General features: G+C 43.6%; 1 protein-coding gene and 1 pseudogene across 2 annotated transcripts in view; one reads left to right on the top strand and one right to left on the bottom strand.

Moving 5' to 3' along the window:
• The window catches only part of ACAD9 (acyl-CoA dehydrogenase family member 9), a 44,070-nt gene that overhangs the window by 10,851 nt on the left and 8,934 nt on the right, over nucleotides 1–24,285 (bottom strand). The window contains exons 1-7 of one of the 2 annotated variants that reach the window (XM_073901730.1): nucleotides 11,348–11,449; nucleotides 10,638–10,847; nucleotides 7,381–7,487; nucleotides 6,219–6,319; nucleotides 5,273–5,351; nucleotides 4,267–4,441; nucleotides 2,016–2,089 (exon numbers count right to left, since the gene is read on the bottom strand). In XM_073901730.1, coding sequence (XP_073757831.1) covers nucleotides 2,016–2,089; nucleotides 4,267–4,441; nucleotides 5,273–5,351; nucleotides 6,219–6,319; nucleotides 7,381–7,464 — 513 coding nt within the window. In that variant the 5' untranslated portion in view covers nucleotides 7,465–7,487; nucleotides 10,638–10,847; nucleotides 11,348–11,449. Of the gene's footprint in view, nucleotides 1–2,015; nucleotides 2,090–4,266; nucleotides 4,442–5,272; nucleotides 5,352–6,218; nucleotides 6,320–7,380; nucleotides 7,488–10,637; nucleotides 10,848–11,347; nucleotides 11,450–24,285 lie in introns of those variants that run through there. The other variant, XM_025885730.2, reaches the window with a different exon arrangement.
• LOC112834272 (small nuclear ribonucleoprotein E-like) lies at nucleotides 13,965–14,414 on the top strand (annotated as a pseudogene).

The raw sequence follows: 24,285 nt of genomic DNA, 5'->3' as shown, positions 1-24,285 counted from the left end.
TGTTAAATGCCCGACCCCAGGAACCTGGGAACATCAAATGTGCCACCACCATACAGAGAAATACTCTGCAGGGTTAAATATTAGCAATATACATTTACTAGCATGAAAGAGTACTAGGATTTCTTGATAAGTGAAAAAATACAGGCTATATTACACAAATAGTATTACCAAATATTTAAGAGACATATGCTCTTTAAAAAGGTCTAGAAAAGGGCACCTGGGTGGCTCAGTCAGTTAAGTGTCCGACTCTTAATCTCAGCTCAGGTCGTGATCTCAGGGTTGTGGGTTCAAGCCCCATGTTGGACTCCATGCTGGAGTGGAGCCTACTTTAAATAGCTTAAATAAATAAATAAAGAGGTCTAGAAAGATGAGCACCCAAACTGAACGATGCATAGCAACTCTCTTAGAATCGAGCTTCAGCTAATTTCATTTTTTCCATCTATATTCTCATCTGTATATAACATTTGAGTTACACAAATAATAAACATACCACTGTGCACACACTGCTACTTTTTTGTCCTTTCACCTCTTAAGTCATTTGGTCCACATTCACCAAGCAGCCTCTAGCCAGGGGCTTTGGCTGAACGCATTTATCAGATTCTCATAATACCCAGGAAGGGAGAAAGGTATTGCTGTGATCCCTGCTTCACAGCCAAGGTGGGTGGGGCTCCCCAGAGCGAAGATACTTGCCCAGGTCACCTGGTAAAGGCTGGGAAACAATAAAGACAGCCAGATGGCAAAGGAGGGGGGCCTGGGTGGCTCAGTGGGAGTGTGCGACTCTTGATTTCAGGGTCATGAGTTCAACCCCACATTGGGTGCAGAGATTACTAATAAATAAGCTTTAAAAAAAATGGGCAAAGGATCTGAAAATACATTTCTCTAAAGAAGATGTATCAATGGCCAATAAGCACATGAAAAGATGCTCAACCTGATCACTCATTAGGAAAATCTAAGTCAAACCACAATGAGATACTACTTCACACCCTCCGGGATGGCTATAATTTTAAAAATGCCTAATAACAAGTACTGGTAAGGATGTGGAGAAACTAGACCCTCCTACGCTGCTGCTGGCAAAGGTAAGTGGTGCAGCCACTATGGAAAACAGTCTGGCAGTTCCTCAAAAAGAACATACCGTCACCGTATGACCCAGCAATGCTCCTTCTAGGTATACATAACCAAAAGAACCGAAAACATACTGTTCACGCAAAGACTTGTATATGGATGTTCATAGGAGCATTACTGATAAAAGTCCCAATGTGGAAACAGTCCAAATGTCCCAATGTGGAAACAGTCCAAATGTCCATGAGCTCACGAATGGACAAATGTGGTGTGTCCCTACAATGGAATATTATTCAGCTACAGAAAGGAATGACAAGTGCTACAGCATGGATAAACCTTGAAACATTATGCTAAGTGAAAGAAGCCAGACACAAAAGGTCGTATATGGGTTCCATTTACATGGAATGTTCAAAATAGGCAAATCCATAGAAACAGAAGTAAAGTAGCGATTACCAAAGACTGGGAAAGGGGAAATGAGAAGATATGGCATTTCCTTCTGGGGTGATGAAAATGTTCCAGAATTAGACCACGGTGATGGTTGTACAACACAGCGAATATACTAAATAACACCCACGTGTACATTTGAAAATTAGTAAGTTTATGTGATATGAGTTTTAGGTCAATTAAAAAATAATAAATCTGACTCCAAGACAGGACCCATGGCTGTGCACTCAGAGAGACTGAGCTTCCTCAGTGCCCACTGGCCTGCTTTCTTTCACTTGCTGGAGAGAGGAATCCTATCCCTACTTGACGCAAGGGAAGCCTCGCAGTACCACACACTCCCTCTTCTGGGACCCGCCTTCTCCATCTGCTGATTTCCTGTTGGAGAACTACACACAGTCACCTGGCAAGCACGCGCTGGTCGGCTACAAGCAGGGATGGGATAGGGGGATGGGGGCCAACAAGCTACTCCATGAACCCGCGCGGCCCTCATGGGGGCTGCTGTCATGACGCACCTTAAACCCGCCTCCGACTTCTCCAAGGACATTCTCGATGGGCACCTTGGTGTTTTCAAAATGCACCTCACAAGCTGAAAAAGATGAAATTGAAGGCCTTACCTGATGAATGCAGAGCACTCGCACTGGACCCATAGGCATGAAATATAATTCATTCATTCGTTCACTCATTCTCCAGCTACTGAAAGAATAGTACAGAAACAAGGTTCCTGTCCATGTGGAGCCCCTACTTTGCTAGGGACATGATGATGTTTAAGTACTACAGATGAAATAGAGAGTGGTGACAGAATCAGAGGTTGGAGAGGGGGCAGATAGTAACATTTTTGTTAGGGGCTTCCATCAGGCTTTTCTAAGGGGACGCTCGGCAGAAGTTTGGAGGAGTACGAGCCAGAGGCAGAACCATGGAAGTGGAAGGCACAGGCCTTCTAAGGTGCCTGGATTCAATGGGAGTGTGGGTCCCACTTAATTCAGATGCAGTCGCAGCCTGCACTGTGGCTCTGCGGAAGCAGATGGCCTTGCCCTGCCTTGCCCGCCAGCTGTCGCCAGGGGCACGGAGCCCAGCCAATGCGAGCCCCCGCCGTCCCTGTGCTGGTGTGGTCCGGCTCGGGCCGCCAGGGGCTCCTGTGAGCTGCTGTGAGAACAAGCCCCAGCAGGGTACACAAGCGGCCAACCGGGCCCCACCCACAGCCTGGAGCTGGCTGCCCAGCACAGGCAAGCTGCGAGAAGGGCTCGCTGGCAGCTGGCAGCTGAGCACTCGAGTGGTTTCTCAGACAGGGGGACAGGGGCAGCCCCCAGTCAGGAAGCGCTTGGTGTGCAGAGGCAGGCAGAGAGGGGAAAGCGTGGCCGCAGTGAGGACAGAGGTGGGAGGGAACAGGGGCTTTTGCACCATGTTTTCTGCAGCAGCATGTTTTTGCAGGCTGTCACATACAGCAGCTCCCAGCAACCTAACACCGGAAAAAAAGGGAGCCTCAGGACAAAGAAGGTCATGGCTCAAGAGTAGCCAAACAGCAAGCAACCAGGGCTGCTGACTTTTTATTCTACTATTCCAATGGCTTGGTTGTGAAATACAATGAAATCATCTCTCTGGCTGCTGGTCCTATTTTATAACAGATGGGCTATGGGGCCAGGCCCTCGTCCCAGTGGCTCTAATTCCTTCACAGGCTGCTGAGTGTGGGGAGGACGCTGCCTCCCTCTCTGACCTCACTTTGGGCCACTCTATCCACTCTTGTGGGGCCACTGATGATCCCAGGGACACCACCTACCCTGACTTCAGTACGGACGCTGGCCCAGCAGTGGTGCAGGCTGCCACCCTGCTCTCTCCCTCACCCAGGTCACTCTGACCACCTTCTCCCCACCAGCACGTCATGCTCTTTATCTTGGGCCTTTGAGCATGCTCCTTCCTCTGCTGGAACGTCCTAAGTAAGTATCAATGGGCAGCATGAGTCTGGTGGTAGGTAACACCTGCTTCCATGTGCACGAAGCATTATACAGATGTCATAACACTCCCTTCCCAGGTCATGTCACCAGGTGCATTCTAGTATCACCCCTTTCCATTAGGTGAGGAAACGGAAGCATAGGAAAGTAAATGAGCTTATTTGAGGTCACGGAGTTTCTAGGCAGTGGGGCCAGGTCAGAGCTCAGTGCCCTCTGACCCTGCTGAACCAGGCTACTATGGCAAATATTGCCATCCAGAACCCAGAATCCCTAAAGAAGAGGTGGCAGACAGAAGCGGGTCCGGAGGGGCCACCTGCAGTCCCCTGCAGCAGAGATACCCCGTGATCCAAACTAGGAGCCCCAAGAAGCAGTCTTGTAAGGACTTCATGGCAGTGCTGGTCGGGTCGGAAGCCACTTACAGGACACCAGCTTCATGGGGACCAAGTGCTGCTCAGGGAATGCAGGTGGCCCTGGGTGGGTATAAGGGAGAGTGAGAGGAAGGAGGAGGGTCCAAGCAGGAAAGATGGGGTGTCCTGCAGTGGAATGTTTACCTAGGACACCCCTCTGCCTCCTTGGTGTCCATTATAGCCTCCCTCACAGGGCAAAGTGCTCACAGGGAGATCACTATGGCTTCTACATGGAGAGGGGCACATGCAACATGTATTAAAAGAATAAATTAGCTTCAAGGCGCTCCTTGGCACTGCCATGGAGTCACTGTGGCATTCTTAATGTGATTTTACTGACATGTTTATATGGAACCAAAACTATTTACATCTTTACAACTGCACGTACGCACGCACACATGCGTGCTACTTACTGTTGGAGCCGCGTATGCCTAACTTATCCTCAGGTTTCCCATTAGTGACTCCACCAAAGTCTCTCTCTACTATGAATGCTGTGATTTTGTCTTTTACTGAGCTGTCGGAATCAACAACCTCTGTCTTTGCAAACACAGTAAAAATATTGGCCAGTCCTCCATTGGTGATCCAGACCTGAGGGAATAAAGAACAAGGGCTTTGGAGAAAACCGAACTTATGCACCCCCCATCAGCTGCACCCTTTGCCACAAGACACCCCAGAGGCCTGTAAAACTTCAGGCCAGAAACATAAAGCTCCTGGCTCTGAGGAAGCCAAACCTGTGTGGACAGAAGACGGGGCTTCACCCCAGGCTCCCCAAGAGGCACAGGTGGCTGTGTAGGTGTGTCTGCACACAAAAGGGAAGCCAATGGTACTGAGACAGCTCAAGCTCCAGAACCAAGGAGCCAGGGTTCAAGAAAGCAGAGCAGGCAGGAAGGAAAGAGAGAGGGGAAGAAGGGAGCAGGGGAGGAAGAGAGATAAGGAGACTTCTCAACAAACTGCAATGTATGGAACTTTCTGGACCTTGATTCAAGCAAACTGTCAGAAAATAAAACGGTAAGAGACAATCAGGGAAACTGGAATTCTGACTAGACAAAGAAATGATCAATTTTTAAATGTGAGAATGGCATTTTGACTTTGTATCTTAGTCTCATCTTGTGGAGACACTCTGAAACTCTCAGAGACGTGACGCAGGCATGGCCGTGCTGACAGAGGAAACAAGGTGGGCTGGGGGTAGTAGATGCTGAAGCCAGTGCTGGTGGAGAGGAAGCTCATTATACTAAACTTTTACATGTGTTTGAAATTTGGTCACTTCACCTCCCTGAGCCACAGTTTCTTTTTTCAGAAAGAGAGTTGCATCCACCCAAGAGCTGATGTGTACGTGCTTTACGACCCGCGGTGTGTGGGAGGTGGTCAGTGCATGGTGAAGGCTGTGGCTGAGAGCCTGAGCAGGCCACAGAGCGCTACCTTGGAGCCATTGAGGATGTAGTGCTTCTTATCCTCACTCAGCGTGGCCCTGGACTTGATGGAGGCCACGTCACTCCCACTGTGGAAACAGAAACACGCAGCTGAGGTGAGCGACACTGGGAATGAGGAACAGTTCTGGGGGGTGACAAATGGAGGGTTTGGTAATTTAACACAGGAGTTGGCAAACTTTTAAAAATAAAGGGCCGGTTAATAAACGTATTCAGCTCTGCAGGCTACAGGATGTCTGTTCAGTTGCCCTACTCTGCCGCTGCGGCATGAGGGGGCCACAGACAACCTGTAAACAAAGGGCATGCTCCAGCAAAACCTTATTTACAAAGACAGGCAGCAGGCTGGATTTGGCCACCCCCGCTTCATCACACGAAAGAGCGGCAGTGAAAACCACCTAGCCTTAGGTTGAAATGTGGGGATGTGTACGTAGAACAAGCTCATCTGAGCTCCTGTGAGGAGGACTGCAGGGCACCCCTGGTTCCCAAGTGACGGGAAGCAGGATGGAGCGTGGTCCAAGTAATGGACTTGTCAGTGTAAGTCCTGAGTCCTAAGTGGACTGCGTGACCTTGGGCTTATGACACAACCTCACTGAACCTAACCTGTTCAGTGGGGACAGTACCGCCTGCCCTACACACTTGGAAAGTTGCTTAGGAGCCTGAATGCACTATCCTATGTAAGGGGTACTGCAGACCACAAAACAGTTATTTGATGGGTGCTGTCAGGTATGTCATCTCATTTGTAAGTCTCACTGGGCAGAGAAACAAGGTAAAGATAAGAGAATTTGAAAGAAAAGTTGCTGAGTCGACTCTCTGGAAGATTCAGGGACGGAAGAGAGAAAAGCCACCACCTATTCACCAAAACCCACAGCCCTCATCCTAGGGCACCCGGAAGATGCCCCGGGAGGCTGCCACGTGGCACCTCTTGCCAAAGGGCAGACCTGCTTGGCTCCGTCAGACAGAAGGCAGCGATGTGCTCCCCTGATGCCAGTTTGGGCAGGTATTTGGCCTTCTGCTCCTTGTTGCCAGCCAAGATGATCCCCTAAACCAAACACAAACAAGGCTGCTATCAGCTATGGGGAGAAAATAAATATGTGAAACATGCTTGTAGAACAGCCCCTCCTGGAGCAAACAGCTCCTGCAGGAGGAAATACCCTGGGCTCAGAGCCGGCAGCTCCAAGGGAGAAGTGGAGAGCTGTGCTGCCGAGGAGTGCCCTGAAGTGCGTGCTCCGGCATAGCCTGGGCCTGCAGCACCAGCCACGGCTTTGGGTTGGACTCAGGGATCGTCATCACTGCTCCTCCACTTCCAGGCTGGGTGGCCGTGGGCCAGGGATGTCCCTCCTCTAAGCCTCCTTCCTCTCAACTCCACACTGGCGGTAATGCTACCCACCAGAGGGGTGTCTGGATGATAGCGTGTGTCTACAGGAGTGCTGGGGCCACACGTGGCAGAAAGAAGGTGCAGAGGCAGTGTCTGAGCCTTCCCACACTCCTTCTCAGTGCCACGGGGAGAACTGTGCTCCTTCTACCGGAAGACTGCTCGGAATGTGAGTGCTCTTGGGGTGGGGGGGCCAAGCACACTGTTCACTTGGCTCCTTTCACTTTCTACAAAGTGAGCAGAGACAGCCTGAGTAGCGGGCCGGTCACTGAAAACTGTGTGTCCATGGCCCTGCCCTAAAATGCTCCAAGCCCGGGGATAAGGAAGACATGTGCACAAACAGCAGGGAGGACACGCTCTGGGCCCTGGTGACTCCCGAGCTCAGCAGGGGAGGCTCGCTTCCAGCAGTGAGGTGAAGACAGGCTCCTCGGAGGCAGTGGCATCTGTTGTGGGCCTCAAAGGATGGGTCAAAGGCGACGGGGACAGAAGGAAGATTCCAAGGGAAGGGACAGTGTGATCAAAGCAATGTGGCTTGTGTGGGGACCAAGTGCCATCCTGGGTGGCTAGAGAGAGGAGGATCACAGGGGAGTGCTGCAGGGCCCCCCTCCGAGACCCTGAGACAGCAAGCCCAAGTCACTTCATGGTCAAAGTGAGCAAGCCTCCTGCCTCCATACCCCCACGTGACTCCAGACCTTTACATAACATCAGAAGGAAACCCTAGACTTGACCTTGAGACCAATAGCCTGGTGTGCTGCCAGGGTCACAGCGATCGAGGCATCCAGGCCGACAATTTCTCCTAGACGTGCGTACATGGTGTTGGAGAGGCCCAGGCCACCTAGAGAAGAAACAGACTAGCTTTACTTATGGTCCAGACCCAAATTTCTCCCATTAAAGGCAAAGGGCTTGACTGCTTTTCCTGTTTATAAAGTAATACCACATTACCATTTTCAGAAACCACAGTACAGAAAGGTACAAAAGAAAACAAAAATTACCCATAAACTTATCAGAGCATTTCTGAGTACATCCCTTCAGATTTTTGCTAGGCATATAAGCATATATAGATATGTTTTTATTATAAAAAGGTAACAATTAATACAAAAAGAGTACCTTCACATGCATTAAATCATTTAAAATGTTGTGAGTATCTTCTGTCACAGATACAGATCTTTATAAACCTGACAGCTGTCTGGCAACCCATTCCCAGTATCCAGTGGGCTCTAGGACAGGTTTTCTCTGCCTCAGCACTGCTGACATTTTGGGATGGATTATTCTTTGCTGTGGGGAACTGTCCACTGCACTACAGGACACTTGGCAGCACCCTTGGCCTCCACCCAAGAGGTGCCAGTAACTCCCTTTCCCCTAGCTTTAACAGCCGAAAATGTCTCTAGACATTGCCAAACATTCCCTGGGGAGGTTAAGTCAACCTGGATAGAAATCACTCTTCTAGGGGCGCCTGGGTGACTCAGTCGTTAAGCGTCTGCCTTCGGCTCAGGTCATGATCCCAGGGTCCTGGAACTGAGTCCCGCTTCAGGCTCCCTGCTCACCGGGAAGCCTGCTTCTTCCTCTCCCACTCCCCCTGCTTGTGTTCCCTCTCTCGCTGTCCCTCACTCTGTCAAAAAATAATCTTTAAAAAAAAAAAAAAAAGGATATCACTCTTCAAGGAAGAAGACAAAGATAAAAAAACAAAAACTCCACTGAGCTGATGTATTTTGCATTTCATCTTCAACTTCTAGAGGTGGCTGGGTGGCCTCTGTGTGTCTTAAAAATGATAGATTGGGGCGTAGGGTCATGTGGCCAACAAGAGCAGAGCTGGGCCTTCAATTTGGGTGGGGGTCCTAGCCCTGGAGCCACCGCACAGCCCAACTGCAGAGGGTGCCACTCACACATAAAGGGAAGGATGGCCCTGCCTGATGCGTAGTCCCCCAGGGTTCCATACCCAGGGAAGGTCAGGGCTCCAGAGTATCCCATCCTCACTCCTGCCATTACACAAAACTGTAAAACAAAACACTTTTGTGCTTACTCATTTCATATCCTGAGGGTCAGTACTGTTTGTTTAAAAAAAAAACCCCAAAACCTTCTGATGTTTTTCCACTAACATAGGTATCACCACAATCATGGAGGAACAGCAATCACATGGAGACAGATGACAAGTAGGTGGAGACTGCTGGCTGGGGAGAAGCTGAGGGGCAGGAAGGAACCACACACTAGGCAGCATGCAGGAACTGAGGGAGAAAAATCCAGGCTGAGTTGCCAAAAGGGCCTCCATTTTCCAGGATGGTGGTTTCCAGCCAGTCTTTAGAATGCTCCAGACTGGGAACATTTCCCCCAAAATTTGGGGGCACAAACATAAGGTTGCTATTGTCTTAATTTCCCAAGAAAAGATAAAAAAAGAGAAAGAAAAAAGAAAAAAAAGAAAGCGAAAAAGCCCCAAACTCATCTTAGGAAAGAAAGAACACTTTCACACCAGTGAGGACAGGTAACAAGAAGAGGTGCAGACCTGTATCACCTCATGCCCACACACACACACCACCCACACATGCTGGCACGAAACACACAGCTGGAGAAAGACACATCCCAAACGGACACAAAGTGTTTGCAGATAAAATTAAGTACTTCTCCCCAATCAAGAGGCAATTTAAAAATGCTCCTGAAGGGGAAATATATATTATCACTAACCTACGTGTCTAGAGGTTTTCTTCTGCCACTTCTGTTTTCCCTAAGCACTTACTTATTTTTTTAGCTGACAGACCCACCACGGTTCCCTGGCTCTGCCCCCACTTTCATTCTGTTCTAATATTCACTGTGGACTGCACACTAGGGCAGGCGATTGCCCTGTGCCTTGTGAGCTGGGACACTGACGAGCCTCGGCTGTCTGTGCAGAGCTCAGTTTCCCCCCGCTGCACACGGAGGCTGCAGATTTGGGCCAGGAGACCAGGACGCACAGCTTCCTCCACATGTTCCGCCACCAGGGGAGGCGGCAGCAGTAATGGTTTCACATCTTCTTGCAGATGCGGCAGTGTTGTTTTTACACATTTAGAAATGTGAGGAGAGGTATGTCATAAATGACAGGTAAGATACATTGTTTAACAGCTCAAAATGCTGCAATAAACATCCATATGAACGAAGATGTAACCTAATTAAAATCTGCCTCCGAATCTAATCAGGCATGCACTAGTTGGTCCTAAATGTTCACATCTCGTCTCAGACCAGAGGACCAGCTCCAGGCTGGGTACCAGTGGGAACTTACTCCACAGACATCGAGGGCCCCCCAACCCTGGCTGCGGAGGTGATGAGGAACAACACGGGCCTAACTTTAGTCTCTGGAGATAAACCAGGCAGGGGGACGGAACGTCAAGAAAACCTCCTGACTTCTCTATCTTACTCTGCAAAACCTAACTCACAACCTGGTTGGAAAAATGCCCAAAGTATTAAATGTCCAAATGACCAGCTCAAAGACAGGAAATAGGCCCAAGCCTTTAAAGCACCATAGACAGCTCTTTCCCCTAAAGAGGGCTCTTAGCTGATCCAAGGGGGAAACGACTCCAGAGAAAGCTCAGGCAGAGGGCTCAGCAATGGGCACAGCGTACAGGCTATGGAACCCAGAGCCACACTTTTATGTCAAAGGGGACTGAGAGTAAAATTAAATGGTGTGTGTGTGCCCACGGTGTGACTGTTACTCTGCTCCTGTTCTTCTTTCCCCTAACCCCCCACCCCACTTCTTGCTGTCCCCTTAATCCCTACAGAATTTAGATGACCAACTCTAGATTAGGCAGAAGAGACAGTGGTAGTGATTGGCCAAATCTAAGAAGGCAGAATCACACTGGGATCCTGGGGAGAAAGGCCGGGTCTTTCATCTGGGGGCTAAAAACATCACTACAATGACCCAGGAATTACAGGGACAACCCAGAGCACAATGGGCCCTGCTCGAATGTTCTCAGTGATCTAATCTCCCACCTCAATGCACCTGTGTCCTATAGCCACGCACCTTCTTCCTCTGTACCAGGATAGGAAGCAACTGGCAGACCCCGACACCTGAGCTCTCAGCTTGTGGTCATCCCTCCAACAAAAAGGGCTCGCAGCTCTGGGGCAATTCTTCTGTGGAGAGACCAAAGGGCCTCACGGTGCAGATGACACTGGATTCAGCCAATCCGGCTTTGAGGTTATACACACCTCCTTCTCTGCTGCCCACAAGGACCTGGAGAGCACAGACATCCTGCAGTGGTCCTTAAGCCACACCAAATGAACACAGTGCAGGCCTCAACAGTTCTTCCTGCTCCTAAGTCCCTTAGTCCACACACTCACCTGCCAGCAACCCCAGATTTGGTCCATGGTGGGTGTTTTTAATTCCAGCGGTTTTATAGTTTGATCCGGGACATACTGCATTTAAAGGCCACCTTTCCCAAACAGAACCCTTTCCTGGACAAATATGGGGTACTTTCTTTTTTTTTTTTTTAAAGATTTTATTTATTTATTTGAGAGAGAGAGAATGAGAGATATAGAGCATGAGAGAGAAGAGGGTCAGAGGGAGAAGCAGACTCCCCATCGAGCAGGGAGCCCGATGTGGGACTCGATCCCAGGACCGTGGGATCATGACCTGAGCTGAAGGCAGTCGCTTAACCAACTGAGCCACCCAGGCGCCCTATGGGGTACTTTCTTAAGAGCCAAACCAGCAGGGTGGTGTTTTCCTTTACTTACCATATTCTTCTGGGACTTGTAGCCCAAAAAGCCCCAAGCTCTTCAATTTCTCTAACGTTTCTTTTGGGATTTTTCCCTCCCGGTCAATTCTTTCAGAGTCCACTGCCAAGAGGAAATATTTTGATTAAGCAAAATATAAGCTACGTCTACAAAGATGAACAGAACAATTTTTGTATCCCATACAATCCCAGGGTCAGAAACTTCAAAATTGACATGTCTAGTCAGTTATTCAGCATGTGTTCAATTTCACCTAATTAGCCCAGCCAGCATTATATTTCGAAAAATGGGCTGTACCAGGTAGTGTTCTGTTTCTTGATCTGGGTGCCATTCACATGGGTGTATTCACTGTGTAAAACTGCAGCACATTACATAAACTTTTCTGAAGGCGCATATATACCTGAATTTTTTATTACTGTTACCGTCTAGAAAATTAGAAAGTACACAACTTCCAGAAATGTCCTAAAAATGTCAGGCTAAATAGCCAAACTCTGGGTAATATCTGGACCCATGTCTAACTAGTTTTCAGAAACCACAACTCTTTCACCATAGCCTACAAATCCTGAGGACAGTTTAATCTGTTCGATGCCTACTTGTGTCCATTAGCGCAGAATGGAGCAATCACTAGCATTAGGTCTATAATTATATACCTTGTACGTACACATTTTTGCCTGAATCAAGTTAATTAAAATCTTCTTTCAAATTGTCAGCATATTAAACTTCACTACTATTATAAATTTTAAAAACCACCATAACCTACACTTGGGAATTTTTATGCACATGGATCACTAATGAGAAATATGGATTCCCCAAGAGTCCAAACCCCTCATTTTTTGTTTTTTTTTTACAACTTTATTGACATATACAAGTGGCATATAATAAACCGCATATTTACAATATGTATTTTTTGAGTTCTGACATGTTTGCCCATGAAACTACTCCCACCAAATAAATAAAAACGTCCTTTTCCACAAAGAGTTTCGTCATGCTCCTTTGTGATCAATCCCTCAGTCCATTTCCATCCCTAGGCAACCACTAATCATCTCCTTTTTGTCTACAGATTAGTTTGCATTTTTGAGGGGTTTTTTTTTTAGTTTAATTGTTTTTTAAAGATTTTATTTATTTATTTGAGAGAGAGAATGAGAGAGAGAGAGAGCACATGAGAAGGGGGAGGGTCAGAGGGAGAAGCAGACTCCCTGCCGAGCAGGGAGCCCGATGCGGGACTCGATCCCGGGACTCCAGGATCATAACCCGAAGGTAGTCGCTTAACCAACTGAGCCACCCAGGTGCCCGCATTTTTGAGTTTTAAATCACATAGCAGGTAGTCTTTTGATCTGGCTTCTTTGACTCAGGATGATTCTGAGATTCATCTATATTACTGCATCTATCAATACTTTATCATAATACTTTTTATTGTTCAATATTCTACTATATGGGTATAAAACAGTTTATCCATTCACCTTTCAATGGGCATTTGGATGGTTCTTGGGTTTTGGTTCTTAGAAATAAAGTTTCTATGGGCATTCATATTCAAGTTTTTATGTAGCTCTGTTTCCATTTCCCTTGGGTCACTACTTTGGAGTGGAATGACTGGGCTGTGCAGTACAGTATGCACATAAGAAACTGTCAGGATCTGGGGAGACTCCTGCTTCCAAGATGGAGTAACAGGGATTGGAATTATCACCTTGCCTCAACATACTAAACATACAAGGCAAGCATAAGAGCAACGAGCAACGTGTCACTAGTAGAGAATGAGGCCTAGACCACGAATTCTCAACAAGGGCAACAGCACCCCCAAAGGTAATAAAAATTGGTTTGGGAGTGGGGCAGCAAAAAATACTTTTTTAATGGATAAAGAACAGAAATACAAATAATACACAGAAATATGGTATAACTTGGAATTAAAATTTCATGAGTGGGGTGTAAACAGGAAAAAATGTCTAAAAAGGGTTGGGGGGGAGGGTCAATAATGAAAAACAGGTTGAGAAGCCCTGCTCTACAGGCTGCTCTGCTCCCACCTAACAATGCTTACAAAGCAAGCCATGACCAAAACCAAAGACACCACCAAAATTAAGAGTTCCTGAGGGAACGCTGATACAAAAATCCTCAACAAAATACTAACAAACTGAATTCAGTAATACATTAATTGGATCATTCACTATGATCAAATGGGATTTATCTGGGCATTTAAGGATGGTTCAATATCTGCAAATCAATGTGCTACATCACATTAACAAAAAGAAGATTAAAAATCATGGTCACCTCAACATATGCCAAAAAAAGCACTTAATAAAATTCAACATTCATTTCTGATAAAAACTCTCAACAAAGTAGGTATAGAGGGAATTTAACTCAACATAATAAAGGCCACATAGGACAAACCCATTGCTAACATCACACTCAACTGTGAAAAGGTGAGAGCTTTTCCTCTAAGATCAGGTATGACACAAGGATGCCCACACGTGCCACTTGTGTTCAACATAGTACTAGAAGTCCTAGCCACAGCAATCAGACAAGGAAAATAAATAAAAGGCATGAAAATTGGTAAGGAAGAACTAAAACTGTCACTATTTGCAGATGACAGGATACAATACCTAGAAAACCCTAAAGACGATTCTGGAAGTTGCTTTCTGAGGTAGTGTGCAGTCTTTGTTGGCTTCCACCATGGCATACCATGGTCAGGGCCAAAAAGTGCAGAAGGTGATGGTTCAGCCCATCAACCTCATCTTCAGATATGCAAAATAGATCTCGAATTCAGGTGTGGCTTTATAAGCAAGTGAACATGCGAATAGAGGGCTGTATCCTTGGTTTTGATGAGTACATGAACCTCACATTAGATGCTACTGAAGAGATTCATTCTAAAACAAAGTCAAGAAAACAACTGGGTTGGATCATGCTAAAAGGAGATAATATTACCCTGCTCCAGAGTGTCTCCAGCTAGAAATCAGTGAGAAATTCTTGAGAAGGCCATGTAGTGTTTTTTTAGATGTCCTTTGTTGTGAGTGTAGTTCTAAAACATTTGTTCGTATTGTTTTGATTACCTTTATGTTATTACCAGAGGACAATAAATGCTGTGGGATTGCTTTTATTTAACAACAACAAAAAAGGAAACCCTAAAGACTCCTCCAAAAAACTATTAGAAAAAAATGAATTCCGTACAGTTGAAGGATAGAAAATTTACATTAAAATGCTGCATTTCTATACACTAATAATGAATTACCAGAAAGAGAAATTAAGGGGCACCTGGGTGGCTCAGTCGGTTAGGCATCTGCATTCAGTGTAGGTCATGATCCCAGGGTCCTGGGATTGAGCCCCACCCCACATCAGTCTCCCTGCTCAGGGGAGAGCCTGCCTCTCCTTCTCCCTCTGCCTGTCACTCCCCCTGCTTGTGCTCTCTCTCTCATTCTGTCAAATGAATAAATAAAATCTTTAAAAAGAGAGAGAGAGAGAAATTAAGAAAACAATCCCATTTACAACTGCATCGAAAAGAATAAAATACCTAGGGATAAATTTAACTAAGGAGGTAAAAGACCTGTATTCTGGAAACTATTAAAACAGTGAGCAAAGAAACTAAAGATGACAAAAATAAATGGAAAGACATAGAGGCATTCCTCATTTTAATGGCACTTCACAGATACTGCATTTTTTACAGATTGAGGGTTTGTGGCAACCCTATGACAAACAAGCCTACTGTGCCATTTTTCCAACAGCATTTGCTCATTTAATGTCTCTCTGTCACATTTTGTATTTCTCACAAAATTTCAAGCCTTTTCATTATTATTTTATTTGTTATGATGATCTGTGGTCAGTGATCTTTAATGTTCCTACTGTAATTGTTTTGGGGTACATGGAACTCAACCCATGTAAGACAGTGAGCTTAACTGATAAATGTACATTCTGACTGCTTCACCGACCAGCCATTCCCAGTCTCTCTCTCTCTCTCCTTTAGCCTCCCTCTTCCCTGAGACACAATAATAAACATAGGCTGATTAGTAAACCTACAATGGCCTCTAAGTATTCAAGTGAAAAGAAGAGTCGCATATTCTCTCACTTGCATTCAAAAGCTAGAAATGATTCAGCTTAGTGAGGAAGGCATGTCAAGGCCAAGAGCTAGGCCTCTGGTGCCAAACAGTTAGCCAAGTTGTGAATGCAAATGGAAAGCTTCTGAAGGAAGTTAAAAGTGCTACTCCAGTGAACAAAAAGATAAGTGAAACAGCCTTACTGCTGACGTGGGGAAGGCTGTAAGTGGTCTGGATAGATCAAACCAGCCACATTCCCTTAAGCCAAAGGCTAGAAAAAGGCCCTAAGTCTCTTCAATATATGAAGGTTGAGAGAAGCGAGCAACCTGCAGAAGAGAAGTCTGAAGCTAGCAGAGGCTGGTTCAGGAGGTTTAAGGAAAGAGGCTGTCTCCGTAACGTAAAAGTACAAGGTGAAGCAGCAAGTCCTGATGTAGAAGCTACAGCAATATCCAGGCAGCACCCTCCACCAGCAAAAAGGCTACACCTTACTGAAAGCTCAAGGTCATGGTTAGCATATTTAACAATACAATGTTTGTTTTTTTTTTTAAGATTTTTTATTTTTAAGTAACCTCTACACCCAATGTGGGGCTCAAACTTACAACCACAAGATCAAGAGTCGCATGCTCTAACTAGAATTTAAATAAAAACATGGAAAAAAAAAAGTCTCATGCCCTACTGATTGAGCCAGCCAGGTACCCCAGCAATAAAGCATTTTTAAATTAAAGGTATGTACATTTTTGGGGTGCCTGGGAGGCTCAGTCAGTTAAGTGTCTGGCTTTGGCTCAGGTCATGATCCCAGGGTCCTGGAATTGAGTATCGTATTGGGCTCCGTGCTCAGCGGAGAGCCTGTTTCTCCCTCTCCCTCTGCTTCCCCTGCTCTCTGTCAAATAAATAAATAAAATCTTAAAAAAAAAATGTACATTTTTAAAGACATAATGCTAGTATACACTATTTAATAGACTGCAATATAGTGTAAACATAACTTTTATATGCACTGAGAAAACAAAAAATTCATTTGACTCATTTTATTGTGATATTTGCTTTATTGTGGTCGTCTGGAACCAAACCTGCAGTATCTCTGAGGTATGCCTACACCATGCTCACAGATTGGAAGAATATCGTTAAAATGTCAACACTATCCAAAGAAATCTACAGATTCAATGCAATATGTATCAAAATAACAGTGGCATTTTTTACAGAAACTAGAATAAATAATCCTAAAATTTGCATGGAACCACAAAAGACCCCAAATAGCCAAAGCAACCTTGAGAAAGAGGAGTAAAGCTGGAGGTATCACAGTCTGTGTTCAAACTACACCACAAAGCTATAGTAATGAACACAGTATGGTACTGGCACAAGAACAGACATACAGATCAATGAGAACAGAGTCCAGAAATACACCCACACTTTTAAGGTCAATTAGTCTTTGACAAAAGGGGCAGGAATATACAAAGGGGGGAAAAGACAGTCTTCTCAAAAAACAGTGTTGGGAAAACTGGACAGCTATATTCAAAACAACATTAACTGGACTATTTTCTTATGCCATATACAAAAATAAACTCAAAATTGATTAAAGATTTAAATATAAGACCAGAAACCATAAATTTCTTAGAAGAAAACACAGGCAGTAAGCTCTTAGACCCTGGTCTGAGCAATAATTTTTTGGATCTGTCTCCTCAGGCAAGGGCAACAAAAGCAAAAATAAACAAATAGGACTACCAAACTAAAAAGCTTTTGCACAGCAAAGAAAACCATCAATAAAATGAAAAGGCAACCTACTGAATGGGAGAAGGCATTTGCAAGTGATATAACCAATTAAGGGTTAATATCCAAAATATATAAAGAACTCACAACTCCATGTCAATGACCAATACACACAAGATGTTGAACATCACTAATCATCAGAGAAAAGCAATTCAAAGCCATAATGAAATATCATCTCAGACATGTCAGAATGGTTAGTATCAAAAAGAAAAGAGGGGCGCCTGGGTGGCTCAGTTGGTTAAGCAACTGCCTTCGGCTCAGGTCATGATCCTGGAGTCCCGGGATCGAGTCCCGCATCGGGCTCCCTGCTCAGCGGGGAGTCTGCTTCTCCCTCTGACCCTTCCCCCACTCATGCTCTCTCTCTCTCTCTCTCTCTCTCATTCTCTCTCTCACATAAATAAAATCTTAAAAAACAAAACAAAACAAAAACACCAGAAAAAAAAAAAGATAAGAAACAACAGGTGTTGGTAAGGATGTGGAGAAAAAGGAACCCTTGTGCACTGTTGGGTGGGAATGCAAACTGGTACAGCCACTATGGAAAGTGGTACGGAAGTTCCTCAAAAAATTAAAAACAGAACTACCATACTATCCAGTAATTCGCTTCTGGGTATTTGTATGAAGAAAGCAAAAACACTAATTTGAAAAAATTCATACACCTCTATCTTTACTACAACATTATTAACAATAGCCAAAATACAGAAGCAACCTAAGCGCCCATCAATAGATGAATGGATGAAGAAGATGTAGTATACATAAACAACTCAGCCATAAAAGAAATGAAATCACATCATTTGCGACAAGATGAATATGGAGGGTATCATACTAAGTGAAATGATGAGTAAGACAGAAAAAGACCATACAGGGGCGCCTGGGTGGCTCAGTCGTTAAGCGTCTGCCTTCGGCTCAGGTCATGATCCCAGGGTCCTGGGATCGAGCCCCGCATTGGACTCCCTGCTCCGTGGGAAGCCTGCTTCCCCCTCTCCTACTCCCCCTGCTTGTGTTCCCTCTCTCACTGTGTCTCTATCAAATAACTAAATAAAATCTTAAAAAAAAAGAAAAAGACCATACTATTTCACTTATATGTGGAATCTAAAAACCAAAACAACCAAAACAGAAACAGACTCACAGACACAGAGAACAATATGGTGGTTGCCAGAGGAGAGGGGGGATGGAGGGATAGGCAAAATAGGGGAAGGGAAATAAAAGACACAAACTTCCAGTTATGAAATAAATAAGACATGGGAATATAATGTATAGCATAAAGAATACAGTTAATAATATGTAACAACTTTGTATGACAACTGATAGTAGCTAGATTTATACTGGTGATCACTTTGTAAAGTCTATAAACGTATCACTATGCTGTACGCCTAAAACTAATATAATACTGTATGTCAATTACATTTCAATTAAAAATATAGTAACAAAATAAAATCATTTCACTCTGAAAAACATAAAGGATAAACTGGTCCTCGGGTAGTAATACATAATCCAATTTAACTGTATTGTCATAAACAATATAGGACCCTAGCTTATATTCAAAATAGTTTGAAGTTTAACAGGCATTATCAATTGTGTCTGGGGACAAGTTTTATTTGCAATAATTTTGGTATATAAATATGAATATTTCATATTTCATTTCTTGTTAACTGGTATATAAAATCTCCACACTTCCTACTCTGCTGTCATTTCCACATAAAAGAACAGCCACAGACAACATATGAACAGTCAATAAGAAAGCTAACTTACTCCTTGGGTAGTGGGGGAGAAAGAAACCCTTCAAAGGATCAAACTGTTCCCAAGTAATTTAATGTGCCCTAGAACAAAGCTTCATAACATACCAAACACACACACACACTCACATACACACATGCACACCTGGCACAAACAATGCAGAATCCACAATGACTGGCACCCAGGAGAAAACCAGCAGGCACATGAAGAAGCAGGGAAATACAACTGATAGTGAAAAGAAAAAGCAATCAGTTGAACGTGACTCATAAGTAACACAGATAACAAAGACATTAAAAGAGCGGTTATAACTATATTCCAAATGCTTGAGAAAGTAGAAGATACAAGCATATTAAGGGGCGCCTGGGTGGCTCAATCGTTAAGTGTCTGCCTTCGGCTCAGGTCATGATCCCAGGGTCCTTGGGTTCGAGCCCCACAGCGGGCTCCCTGCTCCGTGGGAAGCCTGCTTCTCCCTCTCCCACTCCCCCTGCTTGTGTTCCCTCTCTTCGCTGTGTCTCTCACTGTCAGATAAATAAAACCTTAAAAAAAAAAAAAAAGGAGGCATGGAAGAAATAAAAAGACACAAGTTGAACTTCTAGAGATGAAAGCCATGGGGTGAGATCACCAGCAGAGGAAACGCTGTAGAAAAGGTTAGTGCACGCGAAGATGTAACAACTACACAAAATACGAGACAAAATAACAGCCTCAGTGAGCCATGGGAAACTCTGAGTGTGCGCGTGCGCACACACACACACACACACTTGGAGTCCCCAAAGGAGAGGAGGGGTGGGAGAGTGGGGAATGTGGTATGGGTAGTGATAAAAATATATTTAAAGAAATAATGGCCAAAAGCTAATCAAAGTTGATCAATATGATCAACACACAGACCAAAGATGTTCAAAGAATCCCAAGCAAAAGAAACAGGAAGAAAACTACACCAACATACATTATAATCAATATCCCTAGACCCACTCAAAAGCAACCAGAGAAAAAAGAAACACTATGTAAAAATGATAAGATGGTGGCAGACAACTCACTGGAATAAATGTTAATTCAGAAGACAGTGGAGCAACACTTATAAAGGGCTGAAAGAAAAATACTGTCAACACTGAAATCTTTTCTGATGACAGACTCTTCAGAAATATAAAAGCTGAAAATATTCATCCTGCAAAACTCCACAAGAAACATGAAGTCTTTTCCCACAGAAGAGGGATGGTACCAAAAAGAAATCTGGTTATACAAGAGAAAAATGAAGATCATTAGAAATAGTAAGTAGATGAATAAACATAAAATCATTTTTTCTCTTTTAAAAAAATTACACTGGAGGGGCACCTGGGTGGCTCAGTTGGTTAAGCATCTGCTTTCGGCTCAGGTTGTGATCCCAAGGTCTTGGGATCAAGTCCTGCATCAGGCTCCCTGCTCAATGGGGAGCCTACTTCTCCCTCTTTCTCTCAAATAAATAAAATCTTTAAAAAAATTTTTTTAAATAAAAAATTACACTGGGGCACCTGGCTGGCTCAGTTGGAAGAGTATGCAACTCTTGACGTCAGGGTTGAGCCCCACGTGGGGTATGGAGATTACTTAAATAAACTTAAAAAAAAAAAAGCCTTTAAAAAAATGAAAAATTACAGTAAAAATAACAGCATCAGGAAAAAATTCTGAAAATAGTAGTGATCATGTACAAAATATGAAATACTTAATGCCACTCAATTGTATTTTTAACAAGGACTGAAATGGTAAATTTTATGTTATGTACACTTTACCATTAAAAAGAAGGAAAGAAAGAAAAACAGCAAGGTATTGTAGGGTTTATAACAAATATAGAAATAAAATATATGAAACAATAGCAGGTGGGTTGTGAAAGCAAAAATGTTGTAAGGTTCCTATAGAAAATGTGAAGGGATATAATAATAGCTCAAAATAGACTTTGATAAGACTTATATACCATAAACTCTAAAGCAACCACTTAAAATAACAAGAGGTATAATTAATAAATCAACAAAAGAGATGAAATGGAAATATAAAAATATTCCATTAATCCAAAAGAAAGCAAAAACAGAAGAAAAAGGGAAGAAAGAAGAGACTGGGCAAATAAACAACTAGATGATAGAGTTAAACCCAACTATATATATATATAATTTTAATGTGAATATTGATATATGTATGTATAATGCATATAATGTATATATCAACATTCACATTAAAACAATCACATATCAAAAACCAATTAAAAGGCATTGACTATCAGATTAGATTTTTAAAAAGACAACATTCGACTACGTTGCCTATAAGAAGTACATGTTATTTTTAAACTTTTATTTTGAAAAAAATTTCAGATTTAAAGAGAAGTTGCAAAATAATATAGACTTCCTGTACACTCTTCACCCTGCTTCTAACAGAACCTTGTAGAACCATGGTGAAATTCTCAAAATTAGGAAATTGACATTCATACAGTGCTACTAAATTACAGAATTAATTTCACCTCTTGTCCATTAATGTCCTTTTTCTGTTCTAGGATTCAATCTGGGATCCTACATTGTGTTTAGTTGTGATATCTCCTTCCTACCCTTCAATCTGTGACAGTTCTTCAGTGTTTCCTTGTTTTTCATGACCCTGACACTTTTTTTAAAATTTGAGAGATTGGGGGGGGAGAAAGAGGGAGGGAGGGAGAGAGAGAGAGTAGAAGCTCGAGCACACAACTAGGGGGGAGGGGCAGAGGGAGAGGGAGAAGGAGACTCCCTGCTGAGCATGGAGCCCCATGAGGGACTCGATTCCAGGACCCTGGGATCATGACCTGAGTTGAAGGCGGATGCTTAACTGACTGAGCCACCCAGGCACCCCATGACCCTGATACTTTTGAAACACTGGTTACTTTGTACAGCGTCTTTCAATTTGGGTTTGCCTGATGTTTTGACCGTTAGACTGAGGTTGTATGTTTTGGCCAAGAATAACACAGGGGTTATGCGCTCCTCTCATGATCTGATAAATCCTATAGGGGTACATGAGGTCACTAAGTTTCATTACTGGGGGGGGGGCACCTGGGTGGCTCAGTCAGTTGCTCGTCTGCCTTCGGCTCAGGTCATGATCCCAGGGTCCTGAGATCGAGCCTCCCCCATCAAGCGCCCTGCTCCTCGGGAAGCCTGCTTCTCCCTCTCCCACTCCCCCTGCTTGTGTTCCCTCTCTCACTGTGTCTCTCTCTCTGTCAAGTTTTATTACTGGGGATACTAAGCTTGAACACTTGCTTAAGGTCGTGTTTGCCAAGATTCTTCATATAAAGTTACTATTTTTCCCTTTGTAATTAGTAAATATCATAGGGAACTACTTTGAGATTATATAAACTGTTTCTTTCACCCATTAACACTAGCATCCATTAGTAGAACTTGCCTATACCAATTTTACTACAGCGTGTGCTTCATGATAATTTTGTATTTCTACAATCCCTTCTATGCTTATTAAGTCGATGAGAAACTCACTTTGAGTATAAAAGCACAAATCAGTTAAGAGGATAGAAAAGAATATAGCATACTAAGACCAATCAAAAGACAGCTGGAGTAGCATAGTAACACCAAAGTAGATTTCAACAAATGCTATTACCAGGGATTAAAGAGATCATTTCATAAGGAGTCAATTCATCACGAGGATATCATAATCCTGAATTTTCATGCACCTAATAATGGATCCTTAAAATATATTAAGAAAAAACTGATAGAAATGAAAAAAACCACACAACCATAGCTGGAAAAATCCCTCTCTCATTAACTGATAGAAAAAGTGGATAAAAAATTTGTAAGGATACATTTGAACAACACTGTCAGCCAATTTGTCCTAACTAACATTTATAGAGCATTCAACCAAACAATGGGAGAATATTGTCTTCAAGTGCACATGGAAGAACATCTACAATGTAGACCATAATATGACCATAAAACAGATCTCAATAAATTTAAGAGGACTCAAATTATACAAAGTATATTCTCTGACCACAATGGACTACTTTTCAGAAATCTACAATGGGAATATCACTACAAATCCTACAGACTTTAAGAGGATAAAGAGATAAGAAAAGATTATAAACAACTTTAAGCCAGTAAGTCCAACAACTTGTTAAATAAACAAATTCCTTAATAGTTATGAATGATCAAAATTCACAGAAGAAATTATGTAACCTAAATAGCCTTATATCTATTAAAGCAAATGAATTAATTAGGGGCGCCAGGGTGACTCAGTCGGTTTTGTGTCTGACTTTGGCTCAGGTCAAGATCTTAAGGTCTGAGTTCAAGCCCTGCGTCAGGCTCCACACTCAGCGGGGAGTCTGCTTGTCCCTCTTCCTCTGCCCCTGCCCGTGCTCTCTCTGTCAAATAAATAAATAGAATCTTAAAAAAGAAAAAGAATTAGTAAAAACTTTTCCATTAAGAAAACTCAAGGCTCAGGGCGCCTGGGTGGCTCAGTCGTTAAGTGTCTGCCTTCGGCTCAGGTCATGATCCCAGGGTCCTGGGATCAAGCCCTGCATCGGGCTCCCTGCTCAGCAGGAAGCCTGCTTCTCCCTCTCCCACTCCCCCTGCTTGTGTTCCTGCTCTCGCTGTGTCTCTCTCTCCGTCAAATAAACAAATAAAATCTTTAAAAAAAAAAAAACAACTCAAGGCTCAAATGGTTTCGCTGGTGAATTCTGCCAAATAATCATACCAATTTTACACAAAGTCTTACAGGAACTTGAAGAGGAGGAAACATTTTCTAACTTAGTTAGTCTATGCGGCATTATTCTAATTAAAAATTGGATTATCTTTTTTTTTTTTTGCTATTGAGTTGCAGGAGTTCTTTATATTAGATATTAACCCCGTTTCTGATACATGGTTTTTACAAATATTTTCTCCCATTCCTTAGGTGACAGTTTCCTTTGCTGTGCATAAGTTTCTAAGTTTGTTATAGTCCCACATGTTGATTTTTGCTTTTGTTGACTATACTTTTCATGTTTGTTTTGTTTTGTTTTGAATTGCTGTTGGCTGTGTCTGTGCCAAGGATCTGCCCCAGGTATAAACCTAAGGTCTTCTTAGGTCTTTCCTGAGTCTATGCCTTTCCCTGGGCATGTGTGATGACTTTATAATTCCCCCTGTACATGTGGTTGCTTTGAATGTCCTCGTCTTCAATCTGGCTTCCAAAAGAGGAAAAAAAAATGAAGGGGGGGGACCAAAAAAGGCACAGCATCTTAAATCCACTGGAAGTCACTTCGGCCACAGGGGTAAGGGCTTGCAACAATAAGAGAAGGTAGAAAAATGGCCTCTGCCTCTTGGTCTGTACCTCTGTGATCAGAAACAGTAATCAGAACACAGATCCCTAATATTTGATGGACAAGGTCTTTTTTTTTTTTTTTGCTACTCTGGCTCCCACAAGCCATGTGCTAGCTGCTCCAGGAATGAGTGCACAGCTGCC

The sequence above is a fragment of the Callorhinus ursinus genome, unplaced genomic scaffold (genome assembly GCF_003265705.2).
Source record: "Callorhinus ursinus isolate GAN/ISIS: 27379988/994484 unplaced genomic scaffold, GSC_fseal_2.0 scaffold15, whole genome shotgun sequence".
NCBI lineage: Eukaryota > Metazoa > Chordata > Mammalia > Carnivora > Otariidae > Callorhinus > Callorhinus ursinus.
This window is presented reverse-complemented; position numbering and strand designations above follow the sequence as displayed.